Source organism: Lagopus leucura, unplaced genomic scaffold (assembly GCF_019238085.1).
Source record: "Lagopus leucura isolate 7727_CA_CO unplaced genomic scaffold, USGS_WTPT01 Super-Scaffold_100004, whole genome shotgun sequence".
Taxonomy (NCBI): domain Eukaryota; kingdom Metazoa; phylum Chordata; class Aves; order Galliformes; family Phasianidae; genus Lagopus; species Lagopus leucura.
In genome coordinates, this window is record NW_024962264.1 from 1,822,762 (window position 1) to 1,840,398 (window position 17,637).

Consider the following 17,637-nt stretch of genomic DNA (forward strand, 5'->3'; position numbering starts at 1 on the left):
GTATGTATAAGTTACATATATTCATATATGTTCTTATTCACATACACAAACGTGCTTTAAAGCATTCCCAGAATTGCTACTGGAAGCTTGTCCCTTAATGTCCCCTAAGCATGTATTTGCACTTTTGAAACTGTGGAATTTATCTTTCTTTAATGTAGTACGTGATAGAATGTATGGGGAAAAAAAAAAGGAAGAGAAAAAGAAAGAGACATTTCTCCCACAGCGCTCCACAAAAGTTTTCATGTTCTCAGCTTCTGAAAAGTCTTAAGATTATAAACTTGCTGGCAAGCTCCTGAGGAATTTCAAGGCATCTGTGCCTGTGCTACTTATTTTAAGCTCCGTCTTCCAATGTTATGAAATCAGCGAACCCTCCTGATTTTCTTAGTTACTCCATTTTATGTGGTTCTGGCTTTCAGGGAGATTCAAGAATGACATAATCTTCTTTTCCCACCCACAGATTTTGGACTGTTGCCGTTGGTTACACCCTTCCGAGTAATGCGCAGCAGGAATATTTGTCTGGTCCCATATGCCCTTAAATGGAAGGCAGCCCAGCAGAAATGACTAAAACCTACTTCCTTGGCTCTCAGTTGATCCCTACCATAGGTAGATCAAGGCTTCTTCCTTTTCTTTCTGTCTGTCAGTATTACTTAGGCTTCTGTGCAGGAATGTCAGTCCAAGTTCATGCTGTTTTATAAGGAAATGGACTGATTTCTCAGTATATATATATATCCTACTGAGAGGAGAGCCCATGTCTTGAATGTAGTAGCAGTGAATAAACAAACTACACAAAGTGCTTCTTCTGTATTTTTTACTGAAGCATTTACCCAAGTACACTCAAAAAGTACAGAATTCTTCGTTTTTGAAAGAAGAAAAGAAAATGAGAGAACTGGGCTTGTGTGTACTCATACACACTCTACCAATCATTCCTTGTACCAAACTCAAGTACAAAGATATATAACAGTATAAACGTCAGGAAGAAAAGACTCTTCCTGGAGTTTTGATCAACGTTATTGGATTAGGAGCATTTTGCAATCCCACTGCCAGCCTCCTCGAGCCTCTCCTGACTGTCTGAAGACAAGAGTGTTGGCAGGACTTGGAAATGGGGCATTTTTATGCAATATAGACAGCAATGCTCCCAGCTACACATAAAATAATACTAAGACATGATTATAAGGTGAGAACATGATGCAGCATACAGCACACCTCCTGGAGTGTGCTCATACTCAGAATTTCAGAGAAAGAAGTATTCCTTGGCCCTTGGAAAGGGACAGCTTATCCTGTTGTGCATATTCACTCTGAGTTTATCAGTCCCTGCAGGAGTTCTGAGAAGACTTGATACAGACTTCCTTTGAAGCCTAGACATCATTCTGTCCTGCAGATTACCTCTTCTCCAGGCTGAAAAAACCCAGTTCTCTCAACCTCTCCTCACAGGAGAGATGCTCCACATCTCTGCGTGTGTTGTCTTAGAACCAGAAGAGGAAAAACTAGGAAAGTTCCAGTCAGGGTTCTTTCATGATCGACTGCAGTGCTGTACGTTTCCTTGGCCCTCTTTGAAGTTCAGTGCAGCTGAGAGTCACATCCTTCATTCTTACCAGTGTGTGATAATCCAATAGAAAAGCATCTAGCAGGAAGAAAACTGATATAGGCTAGAAAAAAGGACAGATTGATTGTAACAGTCATCAGAGTGAAATTTGTGATAAATGCAACAGGAGTACCATGTGAAATGGATCCAGAGGACTATTTCTCTCTCTAGGCTCAGTGAAAATGCAAGCTACACTAATACTTTTGTTTCTGCAATAGAAATTATCTGGCTAATATAACATTTTAAGAACGGGATAATATGAAAACCCTATAAAATTCTACTTTGGTGTCATTAAAAAGTCCAAGGCACTTAAAAACATGTCCTCTAAAAGCAATTGGTAAGTTCTAGGAAATTTTTGAATGTATCTGCCCTTTACTGACAGAATAAAATAAAAGATTATTTAGATGGCCAAGCTCTTCAAATTTTATTAAGAGTCTTTAACTCTGCCTCCAATTAGATCTATTTCTTCAATTGGTAATAGATGTTATGATAATAAGGAAGAAAATCTGTTTTAGCTGCAGTGGAATCGCAGTTATTTAAGATAACTTCACCCATCCATATTTACATTTCAGTTTCTAATAATGAAAAATGTTACACAAGCATTTCCAAAAATATCTTTAAATGCTCTGCATCCTATATTAGTGGTGGTGTTTTCTTTTTCACTATACATGAAGAATAGATGAAAGCATTTAACTTCTGCTATTATCTCATGGTAAAAAAAGGATAGATGTTTATTTAAAAAAAAAAAAGTAAGAACCTTTCTAAACAGATAGGTAGAAGATATATTTTGGGATAGACTATAGCAGTTGATATTTTGCTCCTTGAACAGAATATTTTCTGGAATAGATCCAGGCTGAGAATCTAAAGTGCTTGTCCAAGCTTCTCAAACAACCTTACTTATGGGAATATTTGGGCCAAGTCATCAGCTGGAATCAAAATCGTCAGTCTCAATTTAAAACCAGAGCTTGGGTTGCTGGCAAGAGCTAAACAAGCAGCAGAAAGATTTTCAGTTCTGATTTTAACAACGTTTGCGTCACTATTAGATCTGCCTTTTGATAACATTCTAATAAACTGTGTCAAGAATGTTGCAAAAACAAACATTATACTTAATTTAGCAGCATATTTACACGAAGCCAGAGCTAAATTTCTAAAAATGAAATGGTGGTGCTAAAGGATGAGTCTGTGAGTAACACTCAGTTAATCAATAAGCAGAAATATCAGATGACCCAGTCAGAAAACAAACCAACCTGCACTGGAAATGATACATTGTAAAAAATGACTCATGACAAAGTGTGTTCCACATCAGACAGGTGAAAACTGTATTTGTCAAATTAATTATTATTGTTAAAGCCATGTTTCCCTCTCTCTGATTCTAAATTTTCCTCGTGTCCAATGGAAATATAGCTTAAAAGAGAGAAGTTCAGTCCTCAGATTTCAGAAGACCAAAATAAAACAAAATAATCATTTGGAAATGTTGGAATTGTAGTGTTCTTAATCAAACAGATGAATTCCTGTATGTTACAGCATGCAGATGTGATGGCAATTTTCACTGATGTACGAAGTGACTAAAATCTCTTCCCATTTAAATCTGCAGTAAAACATTACTGACTTGAATGAGGGAATCCAGACTAATGTGCTGAAAATCTTGTTGCTGATTTTCAAATGGTTTAGTAGGAGTGCTCGTGGTGCATACTTATTTCTGTATCGTTTGTTGTATTATTTGACATTTTTTTTATTTCACTGACGACCTAGAAGTGCATTGCGTTGAGCTGCAGCTGATGTTTAAGTGATGCTTTTAAGCCACGTAAGGCTTCTTATTCAAAAATACATTTGGAAGTCTGGAAAAATAAAAGTTAAATAAATCTATGAAATAAATGAATTTTACTCTCGATTTTTGCCCCACACGAGTTATTTTAAGGACTGTCTCTCAGAAGCTCATTCATTCATGGGCAGTATTTTGGCTCCGTGTGCATTTATGTAAGTAAGAAGAATTTTGGACCTCCTTTCTATGACATCAATAAGCTTTTCAATTCCTTTTCTGCCTCCTTGGCTCTCCCAGTATACTTTGTCAAGGAACAAAGACTGAAGCAACTTCTCCCGTAAACGCTGGCTCCTCAGCACTGAAACTGCAGACTCAGGGAATCTGGAGGAGCACAAAGAAAATCATCAGTTTTGCCGTCGCTTTGAATTGCAATATTCACGTTGTGGTTTAGCAATCAGTTCTACGAATACAGACCGTGACTCAGCAAATGAAGTCCACACATGCCTAATCATGCATGAGTTAACTGTATCTTTTACACAAGTAAGATTACTCACACATTTTTAGACACATCCTGTAAGTCGTTACACACTTCTTGGGCTGCTGCTATTATTCCAGTAACTTAGCGTCCCTTGCTTTTTGATTATGATATGGCAACTCATTTGACAAAATTATTAACTTAAAGCTTACTCATTGATTCCTTGCAGTATTTTGAAGTCGAGATTGTCCTCACTTCTGTCAAAGAAACCTTTATTGGCTATGAAGGCCAAGTGCCTTTGATCGTGCCTTCTCTGCACTATGTGCGTCAAGTCAACGGCATCCTGATCACTGCATCTCAGAGCCAGTCCTTGCTGCACACAGGAATCCTCCTTCAGAGGTTTGAATCCACAGCAGTGTCTGTCTAGCCGGTTATAGATCTAAAACCAAGCACAGCAGAGCGCTGAGTGAGAACAGCATCAAAGTATTTGGGGCATGGTGCCACTGTCAGACATTGCTCACTAGCACAGCTGGCAAGAGAACAAGCCCAGAAGAAGCATAATTAAAGGCAGCAGTGAAATGGCATTAACGACCTGGTCCACAGATTTCTCATACTGTTAAAAGCAATTTGCTAGACTGTGTATTGTATCCGTTTTATAGCCATGATTTGTTATGTCAGTAGAAATTCTTTGAAAATAATGGAACAATGCCACTTTGTAACTAGAATAACAATTGGGGAGTTTTTACCAAAGGCTGTAGGGTTTTTTTTACATGTCGTCTGTGGGAGCACAATAGAAATAGCATAGCCTGACAGACACAAAAGGCCTCAATTTTCTATCAGACATGCAAATTTTTTGCTCTTTTTAAAGATGGGTAAGGGGCAGAAGGCACCAAATGCAGGAATGAAGAGGAGATTTGTAACCACAGAGAAGCCTCTGCAAGCTGCCCTGTGATGCATACTTTAATGACATCAAGGTCTGGACTGTTGTTTCCCATGGGAACACTCACTCAGTCATCACACAGCACTTAGCTGGAGGAATACATCTGGTCTAACTATAGCAGTGTAAATGCTAAGCATCTCTCCTGAGCTAGTCATTTCTGGTCCTCACGTAAACAATGACAAGAACTAAGCACTCCCTGAGCAAAGGATGCCATTTTAGGCTAACTGTTGAGCATGGAAAGATACATCACGCTTCACAGGTACTCCTATTTCCTGCTGATTAGATAACAGTATTGCCTGAACCCTGAGTGCATGACTGGCCTTAATTGCCTTAAACAGTCTCACCTGGAACCTTCACACATTGCCCATGGGCCCAGGAGCCCTATTTAAGCTCAGGCTCAGCACTTCAGTCCTCTTTTTGGCCTTGCTGGAGGTGCACGTGCTTCTTGTCCTGTTACTTGGTGTTACTGGGTAGCTGCATAGGGGTTCTGGCTTGATGACCCTGTGCCGTGTGCTAAACACTGCCAGGCCTGCTTTGTGGTTGCCCTCAACTCCAGCCTTGGTTTCTCCTGGGGACTAATCCTATTCTTACTCATAGGTGTTTTGGGAGCAGGAGTGAGGTAAGATGCATTTAGACTTCATGAATAAACTAACTGATAGTAATTCTTTTTTTCTGCCCTTCTTGTTCACTATATAGTGTTAACCTTTAAAACTGCTCTAGGCGTGAAAATAATACTGCTCATGTAAGCACAAAGCCTTCTAAAATTAGTCTTATTTTTTGGCACCTCAGTGAAATGAAGTACTGTGACTTCTGATGGAGAACTGGTAAATGTTTGAAAGGTCTCCTGTTATTGTTCATCAAATGAAAGCCTGAGAGCTCTTTTTTCGTCTGAAGCGTGTAGCACTGCTGCCACTGGTCTTGGTGGGAGTGTTTATTGTCAACTGAGAAAATCCTGGGAGAAGAACTAGATTTCTTCCTCTCTTTTCTGCTGCGCAGCAATGAGCAGGAACAAAAGACTCTGTTGCTTGCAGCATCCTACCTCATTTCCCATATAATTCGTTGTCCAAAAGTGAAGGAGCAGCTTCAAGACTCCTCTTGTACGTAACCCTATTTCATCCTCACCACATTTCATTGCGTGTGTTAAATAGACAAGTAGATTGTGTTCTTACAGATAGCCTTCTGCATGCACTGCAACATTACAGCGTTAGAACAGAGCAAGGTGATAATCTGGAACTGATATTGGAACCTTAACAGCTTGCTACTGATTTTTGATATATATTTATGTATGCACAAGAAAATTGAAGAAGTCATTTTTATTTTTTGTGTCCTTACTCCACCTGAGTTCTTGAAAAAGGCAAGCAAAGGCCAAAAACAAGCATTTGTCAGCCTGCTCCTATGGTTTACAGTATTTGAATCCAGAGATTAGGAACCTCTTTAAGAGCACCAAAGGCATTTCTTTGATAGAATTATGTTTAACCTTTCACTGTAGTACTAAATGATTTATGAAGCGCTTTTTTACAGCAGTGTTCTGTAGTTTAGCAGACTAGGCTTTAAACTATTAAGGCTTTTTTTTTCTTGAACCAATTTAAGATTATTACATCTGAGGGCCTCTTTAACTATCTTGAACAGTCTCAGACCATCATGGTGCTTATGCTCCTCAAGTTCTGAGATGTTAGACTATCTCCATAGCACAGCCCCTGTAAGCACATTACACAGGTACCTTAGTTCTTCAAATTCCCTTTCTATTTTCTGAATTATTCATTCTTATTCAATCTTATATGCACAGAGGATAAAAATCCCATCTTAGAATAGAATGGTTTTTTTAACTGCCCTCTCCTTCTAGAAAACAGGAATTCCCTTAAGAAGTTTAAAACCTTGTCCTAGAAGATCTTAAAATTAAAAAACAGCACAGAACTGCTAAGAATTTTTAAACTGTTCAACAAGAAAACATTGGCATGAGAAAATTAACTGATGTATTCTGCTTTATTTCTGTTTGGGGTATATTGTGTTATGTTTAGAACCAAAATAATCCACGTGTGACTTTATGCTACTTTCTAAGAGTTTCTTGCTCATAGTAGAACTAAAGATGGAGTCTTTAAACAACCAACAGTATATTTTCAGAGGAAAATTTCATGCTCTGTTTAACAAGACTGCAAAAATGCAAGCATAGGAAGCATTTGTTAATCCTATAACAGACTTGAGAAGGGCAGAGATAGGCTATTCATAAGGCAGAATGACTGTTATATTTCAAGAAATGAAATTCTATTAAAAAGTTGAATGATATGAGCGCTCAATCGCAGTGTATAAAACTAGTGCTAAGTTCAATTTTAAATACCAATAGCTTTATAGACGTCAGTAATTGCTGCAGGAGGCAGGCAGAGACAATTGGAAGCAATGCTAAGCGAGGTATAAAATCAGCTGCCAGCCATATATAGTTAGTTCAGCTCAGTCCTTATTAATAGAGAGAGTGTATTAATGTCTTGCTGCGTAACTGTATTCACATCATGATACCACAGGACAAAGCCCTAGTGTGGTGCTGCTTGGAAAGCAAATGCTGATGTGCAATACCTAACTGAAAAACAGCAGCTATGGTCATTAAGTCTAAACATTAAATCAATGGTAAATTTGTAAAAAGTCAGGAAATTTACTTCTACAGCTCTTGTCTTGACCCCAATTTCACCTGACCAAAGCTAAGCAGCTGAACCCTTTCTTATCATAAGTGCTTTACAGCTGTGAACACTATCAAGAACCATGTGCAGAGAAACACTGCCTGCCTCAGAGGTGAAGTAATACAAAACATCTCTAAGTGGGTCAGCCTGGTTTCTGATCTTTCCTTGACTACGAGTCATTTTGAACATTTTAATCAAATGTAACCAGGAGCAAGTTCAGATTGTGCATTTAAAAAAAAAAAAAGAAGAATTTTCTAAGATCCCACGTGTGTTTCTGTGATTTTTGAGGCAGATATGTGTTCATTAAATGTCGTACCTGCAGAAGAAAATCGAAGACTGCCATCTTGGACCACTCATGGTGATGGATTTCAGTGCAGCCCCACTCATCTTTGGGAACTTTACCATTCTGCCAGCATTTCCGCTTCAGTAGTTGCTGATATTTTCCCCAGGTTAGTCTCACTGAAGAGTGAGTATTGTTATCGGTCGGACTCAGGGAAGAATCCCAGAGAATAACAGGGCAGGCTTGACCAGCTGAAAAAGGAGAAATAGGTTGTAGTTATACTGGGATGCTGTCAGACTGACTTTAGACATTGCCTAAGCATCCACGATCACAGATGTGGCAGAAAAAATGTTGCCACAGGCTGATGACTGAACATCCTTTGGTTTATGTGGTCTTAATCCGCATCTAAAACCAGACACCAAAAGAATGGAAGAAGCACAGACAGATGCCTTCAGTGTACAGAAAGCTGTTTTTTCCACTTGGAGGAGATTAACATAGTAAGTCATACACTAAACCAAAGTATTACAAAGTGCACAGGTAGATTAATACCCTAATGCTGCTGTGAACCAACGGTGACGTTTCTGCAGTGAACTGATGATGATTTACAAGAGCTTGAAAACTTCTCTCAAAGTGCATTTTCCCATATAATGGGCATAAAAAGATTATAAATCCTATACTCAAAGTGGATTTATTCTGTTATTTTTAGTATTGTGGGCTTATAATGTGTGATTTCACAGTCCTGAAGTGATGTATGAGAATACTGTAGTGTTAGCTTAGCATGAATAAACACCTTGACAATTTTATTATATTTTTTTCAGAGACTGATAGAACATGAGAGCTGCTTTGTATAGCAACTATTTTGACTTTTTTTTCCCCTCTATATTGAGAGCGTTCCACTTTCCTTTGAAATCACTAAGTCGAGTGTATTAGCACTGCTGAATCCAAGTTTTATAGTATTTAGTGGGAACATACCACTGAAAAAGTTTAAAATAAGCTAAGAGATTTTTCGCCCCGTATCTAATAACAGGCATGTGTGTCCTCTAAGGAAAATTGGACAGTTTCACTGCCAATGCAATGCTCCTGTTGCTGCCTTAAGCAGTCAAGGACCAAGAACTGACTGTGGTTTATTAAAACTTGAAAATAAAATCTTGTTTTGCAGGAAGACCGAAATATGATGCCTTGTTACAGAGAATGGGAATCACTTGATTGCAAGCCAGTTATTTACTAGCAGGTGTTGAGATGTGTGCAAAGCTCTAGAATTCATTTATATCCAACTTGAAGGTCTTAAACCTACATGCCAAACGTGCAATTCATGCAGTCTAAACTATCTGTCCTCTGTATGTACTTGGACATAAAGATGTATCTGAAAAGAAGCTCTCCTTTCCTCATGCAGGCAACGTGCTCCATGGCACCTTCTTCAGAGGCAACCTGGATTGATGTCAGAACAGCGAGGTAGAAGGTGCCAATGTGAATCCTCCATCTGTAAGCAGTGAGGATGGTTGATGGATCTCCACACAGCACCTTCTTCTGACTGATCACAGTAAGTAAGAAATTTTCTTTGTCAATAATTAGCAGTGAATTATATGTGAAGATCCACCACTGTACTGCCAACAAAACAGAAGTGCACCAAAAGTAATGACTCCTATTTTACTGTGTTGGTCCATGATGCCAGAGGAGGATGTTGGTGGTACAGCAGTAGAACCTTCCCGCCAATATTTCTTTATATTCTGTTGCCATGTGACAGATGGCAGCAGAGGGGCAGTCTAACAAAATGGCATCTGATGTGGAAGTGCATATATAGCACAGGTGTGCCACTGAATTCCTCCGTGTGGGAAAAACAGCATCCACTGACATTTATCAGTGCTTGCTGAACACTCAGGAGATTAACAGTGGATGTGAGCATGGTGAGGGCTGGATGGTGTGCTTCAGCAATGGTGACTGTGGGTCACCTCTGCTGGTAAGATTTTGTTGAGTGCAACATGCAGGCTCCTGTTCATCGCCATTGAAAACACACAGCTAGTGATGGTGACTGTTGAAAAAGAGAGTTTTGTAGCTGAGAATTTGTTCTATCAAGTAATGGTATTGTGCTCTTTGTATCTGTTGTAGTGTCCATGGAAATAAATAGGAGGCATTACTTTTGGAATGATTTAGGATGTTAGACTCCATGCACAATCATGTCGCAGTGTCTGCTCCAGTAAGAGAGACTAAGTAGAGAAAAATAAACTCTTTTCCACCACCAGAATGTACTTGATCTTCTCTATGCCATAACATATGCATACGAGGTAGTCCTCAAATCAAGGCAAACTGTGGCTCTTTAACTCCCCTCCTTGATTAGATCCTTGATTTGTCCTTTTTGAACCCCAAAAGTGCCCTTTTACTACGATCAGCATCACGCATCAGCATGTTTCCTTTGATGGGAGAGGAACAGTGCCGAGCACTCCCGTAAAATCAAGCTCCTTTTCTACTGAGATGCCTGAATGAGTGTTTAGGAGTTTAATTTCCTAATTCCTAGCCATTTCCCAATCTCCCTCACTCTGTCTCCATCACTGTAGATACTTAAGTCAGGTCAGCCATCAGCTAAGCCTCTTTTCCAAGGCTGCTGGAGAAGGTCTATAAAAACATTGAAAAATGGCACACATGCAAAAAAATATATAGTCAAAAAACCAGCTTCCTTCAGGATCAAATCTGATCTGTTTTTGGACCTTTGTCAGCAGCTTAAATAAGCAACTTGCAACTTTTTCAACAAATCAAATATGTAAACCGCCTTCTAACAAAACAAACATCTCCTTTCTACTCAAAGGGGGCATGATAAACAATGGTAATATTAATAATAGTATTATTATTGTATATATTATATAATATAAAATTATATATACAATATTAACAATAGTAATATACATAATAGTGATATACTTGAATAATATCTTAGTTTCCAATATGATTAAAAAAAAAATTAGAGAGCAAGGTTAAATACAGGAAATGTTTGCATTCCAGAGGAAATGAGAGTAGAAAAGATGAGCCAAAATAAAATGTTTCAACTCTGTAATCTAAATTGAATTATGGGAATACAAAACAGCAGCTTCGGTAAAGAGCAGCAACTTAAATTTTTGACACTAGCAGGAAAACACAAATTTGCTGAATTAAAGCAGATAAGGGGATGATTCACAGCTGTATGACTTGGCATGAACCCATAGAGATCTGCAGTTCTTCTGATTCAAACCTCCTGAGGATGGGGCTAGAGTTAACAGAGCAGTGGAAAACAAGGCCCAACCAAGAGCACCCAGTCTGATACAGCCAGACCTGAGGAGGTCCAGCACACCAGAATAAGTCCATTTGTCCTGGGTGGGCCTGTTCCCTAATCAGTTTTATATAGTAACACAAAGGGTTGCTGTTTTTCTGTTGCTGCAGCTGCACTGTGGCTCTAATTACCAAGAATGCCATGGTTGCCTGTTACTGAAGGACCTAAGGACTGAAAAAACTCCTGAGAAATTCACAGTGAGAGAAGGAAATACTAAGAGGGAGACAGGGAAACTTACTCGAAGCAGATTAACTTCATTTTCTTTTCACCTGCTGCTTTAGATCCATTTAACTAGTTGGCTACCTGAAGATGAAATGAGCTGGAAAACTGCATGAAGTAGGCTTTCAGAATTTGTACTGGAATCTGCTTCCCAATAATCTGTGTGGATTTTTCCAGCATCAAAATATTTCTACAAATTGATTTGGTCCTTAGAAGGCTCAGCTGTGGGGAATCCAAAGCTGAATACAGAAACCCCAGGTCACCACATTTGGCTGCCCCAAGGTACTCAGACCCTCTGTTCACAGTTAAGCAATGTAGCACTGCTTGGCTTCTTCTACATCAGCATTATCTCAGAGATCCACGTGCCGTGTCACTTCAAAATTGGACTGCATGCTGCTTCACCACACAGATGCTCTTGCTAATGTTATTCTTCTACCTTGTCTGCTAACTTACAGCAGACTAACTTTCAAAGAAAATACTTTTGAAGGTACCCAAGAGACCTTCAATAAGAAAGCAGGTATTTCAGGAGGTCCTTGGAGCCCTTTTCAAACTTATCACTGTTAGCTGCAATGCAGTGCGGTTTACTGCTGTCACATTTAAAAGGAACAGTTTAGTTGCCCACGTAACTTGGTATGGAAAGCTGAGGGAGTCTGACAGCAGCATTTGGACTTGAGAGTTTGTTTTAGATTATGTTCTGAGAAAAAATATAAAGTACAGAAGCAGAAAGGACATGATTTAGGCCATTTATTTATCCTACCTGTACACCTTATTTGCAAAATTTGACCTGTGTGCACATGGGCATTCAAATTAAGGAATACATCAAATGTGTATTAGTTAACCTCCAGAATATGGACTTACACACAAACATCTCTACTCAACAAGATACTGGAAATATACCTCTGGTACCCTTGGAGACATGTATGACATGATGGTGTAAGTTGTTCAGGCTGACAGAAGTAGCACGGATAAACTGAAGCACTTTAAAGCATTTTAAATGCATAAGGCAATGCGAGGTTTTTCTTGTTCATTGCCTTAAAATTAATGACATTCATAACACCTTTACCTGCTGTTGTGCAGCTTTTGGTGGAATGACAAATGCAGGCTGGTAGTGTAAGGTACAGTGGTGAAAAACCTATGGCTCTATTCATCATCCTGTAGAGGCCAGCAAAGCAAAACAAGTATTCCCAGTGAGCTATCTGTCTCATGAGTTATTCACCTATTTGCACTGAACTAGCCATGAAAGGTATTAGTCAAAGGAAGATCTTCTGGCACATTTCAGGAACAAAAAGCAGTTCTGGGCAAACAGTTGGCTCAGTCCCAGCTAACAGAGGTTCCACTGAATTGAATATACACGTGCGTAGTCTTCTCACAGGATCAAACATATTTAGCCAAATTTACCATAGAAAACTGTGGGTTAGAGAGTGGTTGTCAGCATGCTCAGGTCTTAGGCAAAGAGATGTAACAAAACTGTGCAGCAGTTGCTGTGTGTTAGTGAGGAAGGCTGAGTAAGAGCTCAGCATTATGGTAAGGTCCAAGGGACCCAATTCTCTCCGTTTGGCAATCAGCTGCAGGAAAGGAGCAAAGCCCTCCAGCTGTTATCGCTTCATCTGTGGCTCGGGGCACAGCAAACCCTGGCAGCTGCTGAGCTAGCATCTGTGCTGACGACCATACTTGGCTTGTATGGATTAAAGTTGGTCTGTGACTAAGATGTGCTACATAGCAAGAACACTTAAGGCTCTTCTGTTCTTCAGATTAGGATTATGAAATAATGAAGGCTCTCCATCCTGAGGTATGCCAGAACTTACACACACAAAGGGCCATTCTCTGCTTTCTTCCACAGCACCTGGAGTTTTATAGTTCTTGCTGTTTTACAGACAAATAATTTGTTTATAGGTGTCTTGGAGCTCACAGTGTGTTCATGCTATGTAGATAGCAATAGGAGTAATGAGTATCTACTTGTGTATGCCCAGAATTGTGCTCACTGCCTGTAACTTGAAAGGGCTTTGCCCACTTGTACACCCCAGGATATTTACATTAGGCCACTTAATTACAAAAATGAGAGAGTTATCATACCTGATTTGTCTATGCATGATGAAAAAATAACATAACCTTCCCCAAAAAAAGTTTTAGTTAACATCTAGGAGGGTCTACAATTAACTAAGAAATGAGAGGGCTATGAACAGAGAACTTGCATACAGTCTTTTGCTAGACTTTTAAAGAAAAACCCACCAGTGAGGGAACTGTGGGAATAAAGGAAACGCAATCTGTGTATGGGTTTATATGTGATTCTTTGAAACTGCTTGCGACAAAATGGAAGGCAGTTTTGAAAAGCCCGTTTTTTAAGATTTTACTGCTACATCAAACACGTCCTGTTGCATCACATCACAAGTGAGGCAAGCTAAAGGGATGTGTCATGGGGAGAGAGATGTCAGTTCAGAAATTGTGTACGTTTGTTCACAGTCTCTAATCATGTAGCGCTCCCTTTGTCATGTGAACAACCATGAATGACACAAGCTAGCCTGTAATAATCTTAGAAGTGCCCACCTCATCTTAAATGCATGCAAGCTACAGAAATGAGCTCGCTAATTGTTCACATTGTTTTTAAGAACACAGTTTTGTTAATTCTGTCAACGTGAAGATGGTTTCGAGATTATGCCAAATATAAGCATGCAAATAGTAGTGAGCTTAAGTACATATGAGGCATCTGAGCACCAGAATATTTTGAGGCTAAAGAAATGGAGAGACAAGGTACAGTAGCTGTTCCAAATCCTCCGTTCGCTCTTTGGCTGGAAAAAATGAAGTGGGACCAAAATAATGTTATTTCTCTTCTCATCACCTAGCAACGCTCTTCTTGCTATAGGAACGTAGCCAGCTATGTGGAAAGGAAAATAAAAGACAGCAGAATGACTCTGTCTGTCCCAGACAGTCCAAAACATACTGTAAGGTGACAGACGCCGTGCAACACAGTGTGCAATTAGCCTAATGGCTGTTCACAGAGACTTGCAGTCTGTCATCTCCGCAGCCGCGCTGTGCAGAATTCCTCAAACTGAACTACCTTAATTCCTCATGACAGCTCTATAGCGACGAATCTTGTGCCTAAAAATAAACTGGGCATAATGTATCTTCCATGCCCTGCAAGTATGAATAATATTCAGAAGCCACTGAACTGTTATTCCTAGAGATTCATTCACATTGTTGTACAGGCTGCCAAAAGGGACGTTTACAAAGCAGGAACAAATCAGAGATCACTAGGTCCTCTTCCTGCTATCAGATTTTAGAAAGCCATTCCTGTGTTACTTGTTTCTTTTTTTTTTAAGACTGGCTGAAACAGAAATATTTCCTTTAAGCTAATTTCAGCAGTAAGAAATGAACAGCAAAGACAAATAGCCAGCCACTTTAGCAATGATTCACTAAAATGCAACGTAGTCCTTTTGGGCTGTGATTTGTGACTGAACAAAAATAGCAATTAGGCTGCAGACGTTTAATAAGTAGCTATCTTAGATGTAGACTTCTAACTTGCATTGCATGTCTGAATCTATCTTTAATTTCTCTATGGGATAGCAAGCCAAAGTTTTCATTGAAAACTGTTTAAACCACTGGTGTTAACAGGCATATTGCAACAATTCCTGCAAGTATTTCTCTGTCTAGATAATATATAATATGTAATGAGCCTCAAAGCATCAAGCAGGATTCAATGAGACATAGTAGTTTTTTAAGTATGAGGGGAGAGAGGATAATATTAAAAAATAAGTAGTGCCCAGAGGCATTAGTAGCATGCAAGTAGCATCAAGCTTCTTCAGGAAGTCCTCCTACCTTTTTAAGTAGGTTGTTACCTGACAAAATACAAAGCCTTTAGCCTACCACCTGTTTGACAGATGAATTCTTGTGTTCCCTTCCAATAATATTTTATTAAAGTCAAATCTAAGAGATGAAAAAAATAAAAGGCAAATATCCAATGAATCAGAAGGAACCTTTTGGAATTTCTTTAGTCAGTCTGTACAATGCCATGCGACATACATGTGACTCTCTCTTTTTTATCATTACTAATTTTTTTTCCTGGACAGTGAATCATTAGTGCTCTCAGCAACTCAACTGGTTTTGTATTTATTCTAAATTTGGAAGTACTGCACCATTTGGACAGCACGATTACCTGACAGAAACTACAGACACGTCAGCTTTACACCCTTCTAACAGTGGGATTAGTTCTCGGACTAGCTGCTGTCCTGTGGTTAATGTGGGATGGGAGAGCTGAAAATCATAGGAATGCATTACCTTGGAAGAACGCCGATTTCCTGCTCACAGAAGGTAAGCTCCTGTTGAGCCCCAAGATCCTATCCAAGTGAAAGGCAAACACTTCACTCATGTCAAGGGGTCTTTTGATGATGCCGCAGTGCCCCTGATTACAGGCAGTTCCTGTGGTGCTGGGACCCCTCTCAAAGACTACCAGGACAGCTTTATGAGAAGGTAGTTCTTGGATGCTCTCTATCTGAGAATCTGCCAACATACGCATGCTTAGAATGTCTTCTTTGCTCAGCCACGAGGGAGAGCTCTCGCTGTAAATCCTGATGTTACTTTCTTCAGCCTGAGGCTGTGCCTTAATCCTCCCAGAAATTCCCCCAGGTCTCTGGTGTCCCCTTTCCCTGACTGCCATTTCTTTATGCTGGAGTATATCCAGTTGGTGGTTTTTTGCCTCCAGAGCTGTTGCTGCTCCTATGGCACCCACAGTGTGAATGTCCCTCCCTGGCTGCTGGAAGAAGATCTCTTTTTGGCCAGTGAAAGCGGCTTTTGGAAAGTGCTGCCCATAGTACAATGGGACTGCATGCTTCTTCCTGCTCTTTGGCTTCACCGTGCCTCGGATATTGGCAGGCTTGCTGCGCTTGGACCGTAGGGTGATATAAACCACGTTAGGTGGCACCAAGGTCCCATTGCCATCCAGATTGGGTTCCTGGAAGCTGGGTGGTGACAGGGTGCTGTCCAGTGGGATGCCCAGAAAAGAAGTTTGCGCTGCATCCTGGAGACTTCTGGAACTGATCGTTTCATATCCTCCTTTGTGCTGGGGTAAAACGTGGCCCACTTGACTGACGAGGAATCCCAGGTAGATCACACACGCAGTGCCCAACAGCAGATTCCTCCTTGTCCTCAGGCGCCTGCAAGTCCACAGCCTCAGTGTCCGTGGGGAGCACAGGCGACAAATAAACAAGTTTTTTATTTTACCTGGCTGATCAAAGAAGGTCATTTCTCTAGTGAATCTGCATGATGAAAACAGCATACAGTCTTCTGTACACTCCAGCCAGGATGCTGATGCATGATTTCCCTTCTCTGTTTTCTATTTCTCCTTTTCCAGAAAGCTTCCTGCATGGGTGATGGACAGAGACTATGGATATGCCTGGGAATGTGTTTAGTACTAAGGATGCTGACACTCCACGTCTGCAAGCCGTTGAATTCTTATCAGCCACCACAGGGCAAGTGATTGGTTTCAGAGAATGAATGGAGCCCGCTATGTAAGCAAAGTTTACTCACTTGTAGTCTAAAATATCTGAAGTTCTCCCTTGCAAACTGCAAAAAGAAAATGGTTAATAGTACCATTTCATTTCATTACACACATTCAGCATCCGTGGTTCTATATTTAAAGAGGCAGAAGTTCTAAATGAGACAATATGCATCTAGAAATGTTCCAGAATACATCTTTCACTTTCTAGTTACAATGTAAATTAAACACCAAAATCACAAAATACAGGCTCAAACTGTAATCTCAGCTAGCTGTCTTCCAACATTAGAAGAAAAGCTTATCAAATCCAAATTGTCATTTTTTTCTCATAAGACAGTCTTTACTAAAGCTCATGTTATGGAAATGCTGTAAATTACACACTACTAACAAGCAGTAACTGTAGTAGTTAAATATGCATATACTCAGTAATACAAAAACAAAGTAGCAGTAACAAATTTCCCTAGTTTAATGTAAATACAGTTCATATTACTTGTAAATCCACATTAAAAGTGAAAGATATTTAATTCTTTACACTCTTGTGAAGCCATAAAATAGGATCTAGCAATAGTTTTTCAAATAAAATCACAGTACCTTATATACCCTTTCAAAGAAACAAAGATAGAATAAGTGCATACAGTATACTTATTGCTATAAAAGGTATAAAACCTCTTACCTATTCAGCTTGACTCATCCTTTGTCCTGGTGAATTCCTTAGGTTAATAAAAATAACTTAGTAAAACTGACATTCTCAAAGAATGCTAGCCCATATTTCAGTTTTAAGTATAGTTCACATTTATGTACTTCATTACAAGCCAAATACTGTTTGGAACCGAACCGTGCTGTTAGGTTGTTTGCATACGAACTGCTATAAACTTACATGAACCTCACGTTATGGGAAAAAAAAAAAAAAAAGCCCTCTTCTAT

The 17,637-nt window shown here is 39.5% G+C and overlaps 2 protein-coding genes across 7 annotated transcripts in view; one reads left to right on the forward strand and one right to left on the reverse strand.

The window, feature by feature from the left end:
* Nucleotides 1-791: 791 nt before the first annotated feature.
* Nucleotides 792-17,587, reverse strand: GASK1B (golgi associated kinase 1B). The gene is made up of 5 exons (XM_042870820.1): nt 17,387-17,587; nt 15,498-16,781; nt 7,745-7,959; nt 4,032-4,258; nt 792-3,725 (listed from the first exon to the last, which is right to left on the reverse strand). Exons 2-5 carry the CDS (start codon nt 16,492-16,494, stop codon nt 3,518-3,520), a joined length of 1,647 nt encoding a protein of 548 aa, XP_042726754.1. The 5' UTR covers nt 16,495-16,781; nt 17,387-17,587; the 3' UTR covers nt 792-3,517.
* Nucleotides 5,163-17,637, forward strand: part of TMEM144 (transmembrane protein 144) — a 32,386-nt gene continuing 19,911 nt past the window's right edge. Inside the window, exons 1-6 of one of the 6 annotated variants that reach the window (XM_042870823.1) lie at nt 5,163-5,378; nt 7,721-7,877; nt 9,102-9,248; nt 11,288-11,507; nt 15,290-15,530; nt 16,570-16,726. The gene's annotated coding sequence lies outside the window, so the exon portion shown is untranslated. Of the gene's footprint in view, nt 5,379-7,716; nt 7,878-9,101; nt 9,249-11,287; nt 11,508-15,289; nt 15,531-16,561; nt 16,727-17,637 lie in introns of those variants that run through there. The other 5 variants (XM_042870822.1, XM_042870821.1, XM_042870824.1 and 2 more) reach the window with 5 other exon arrangements.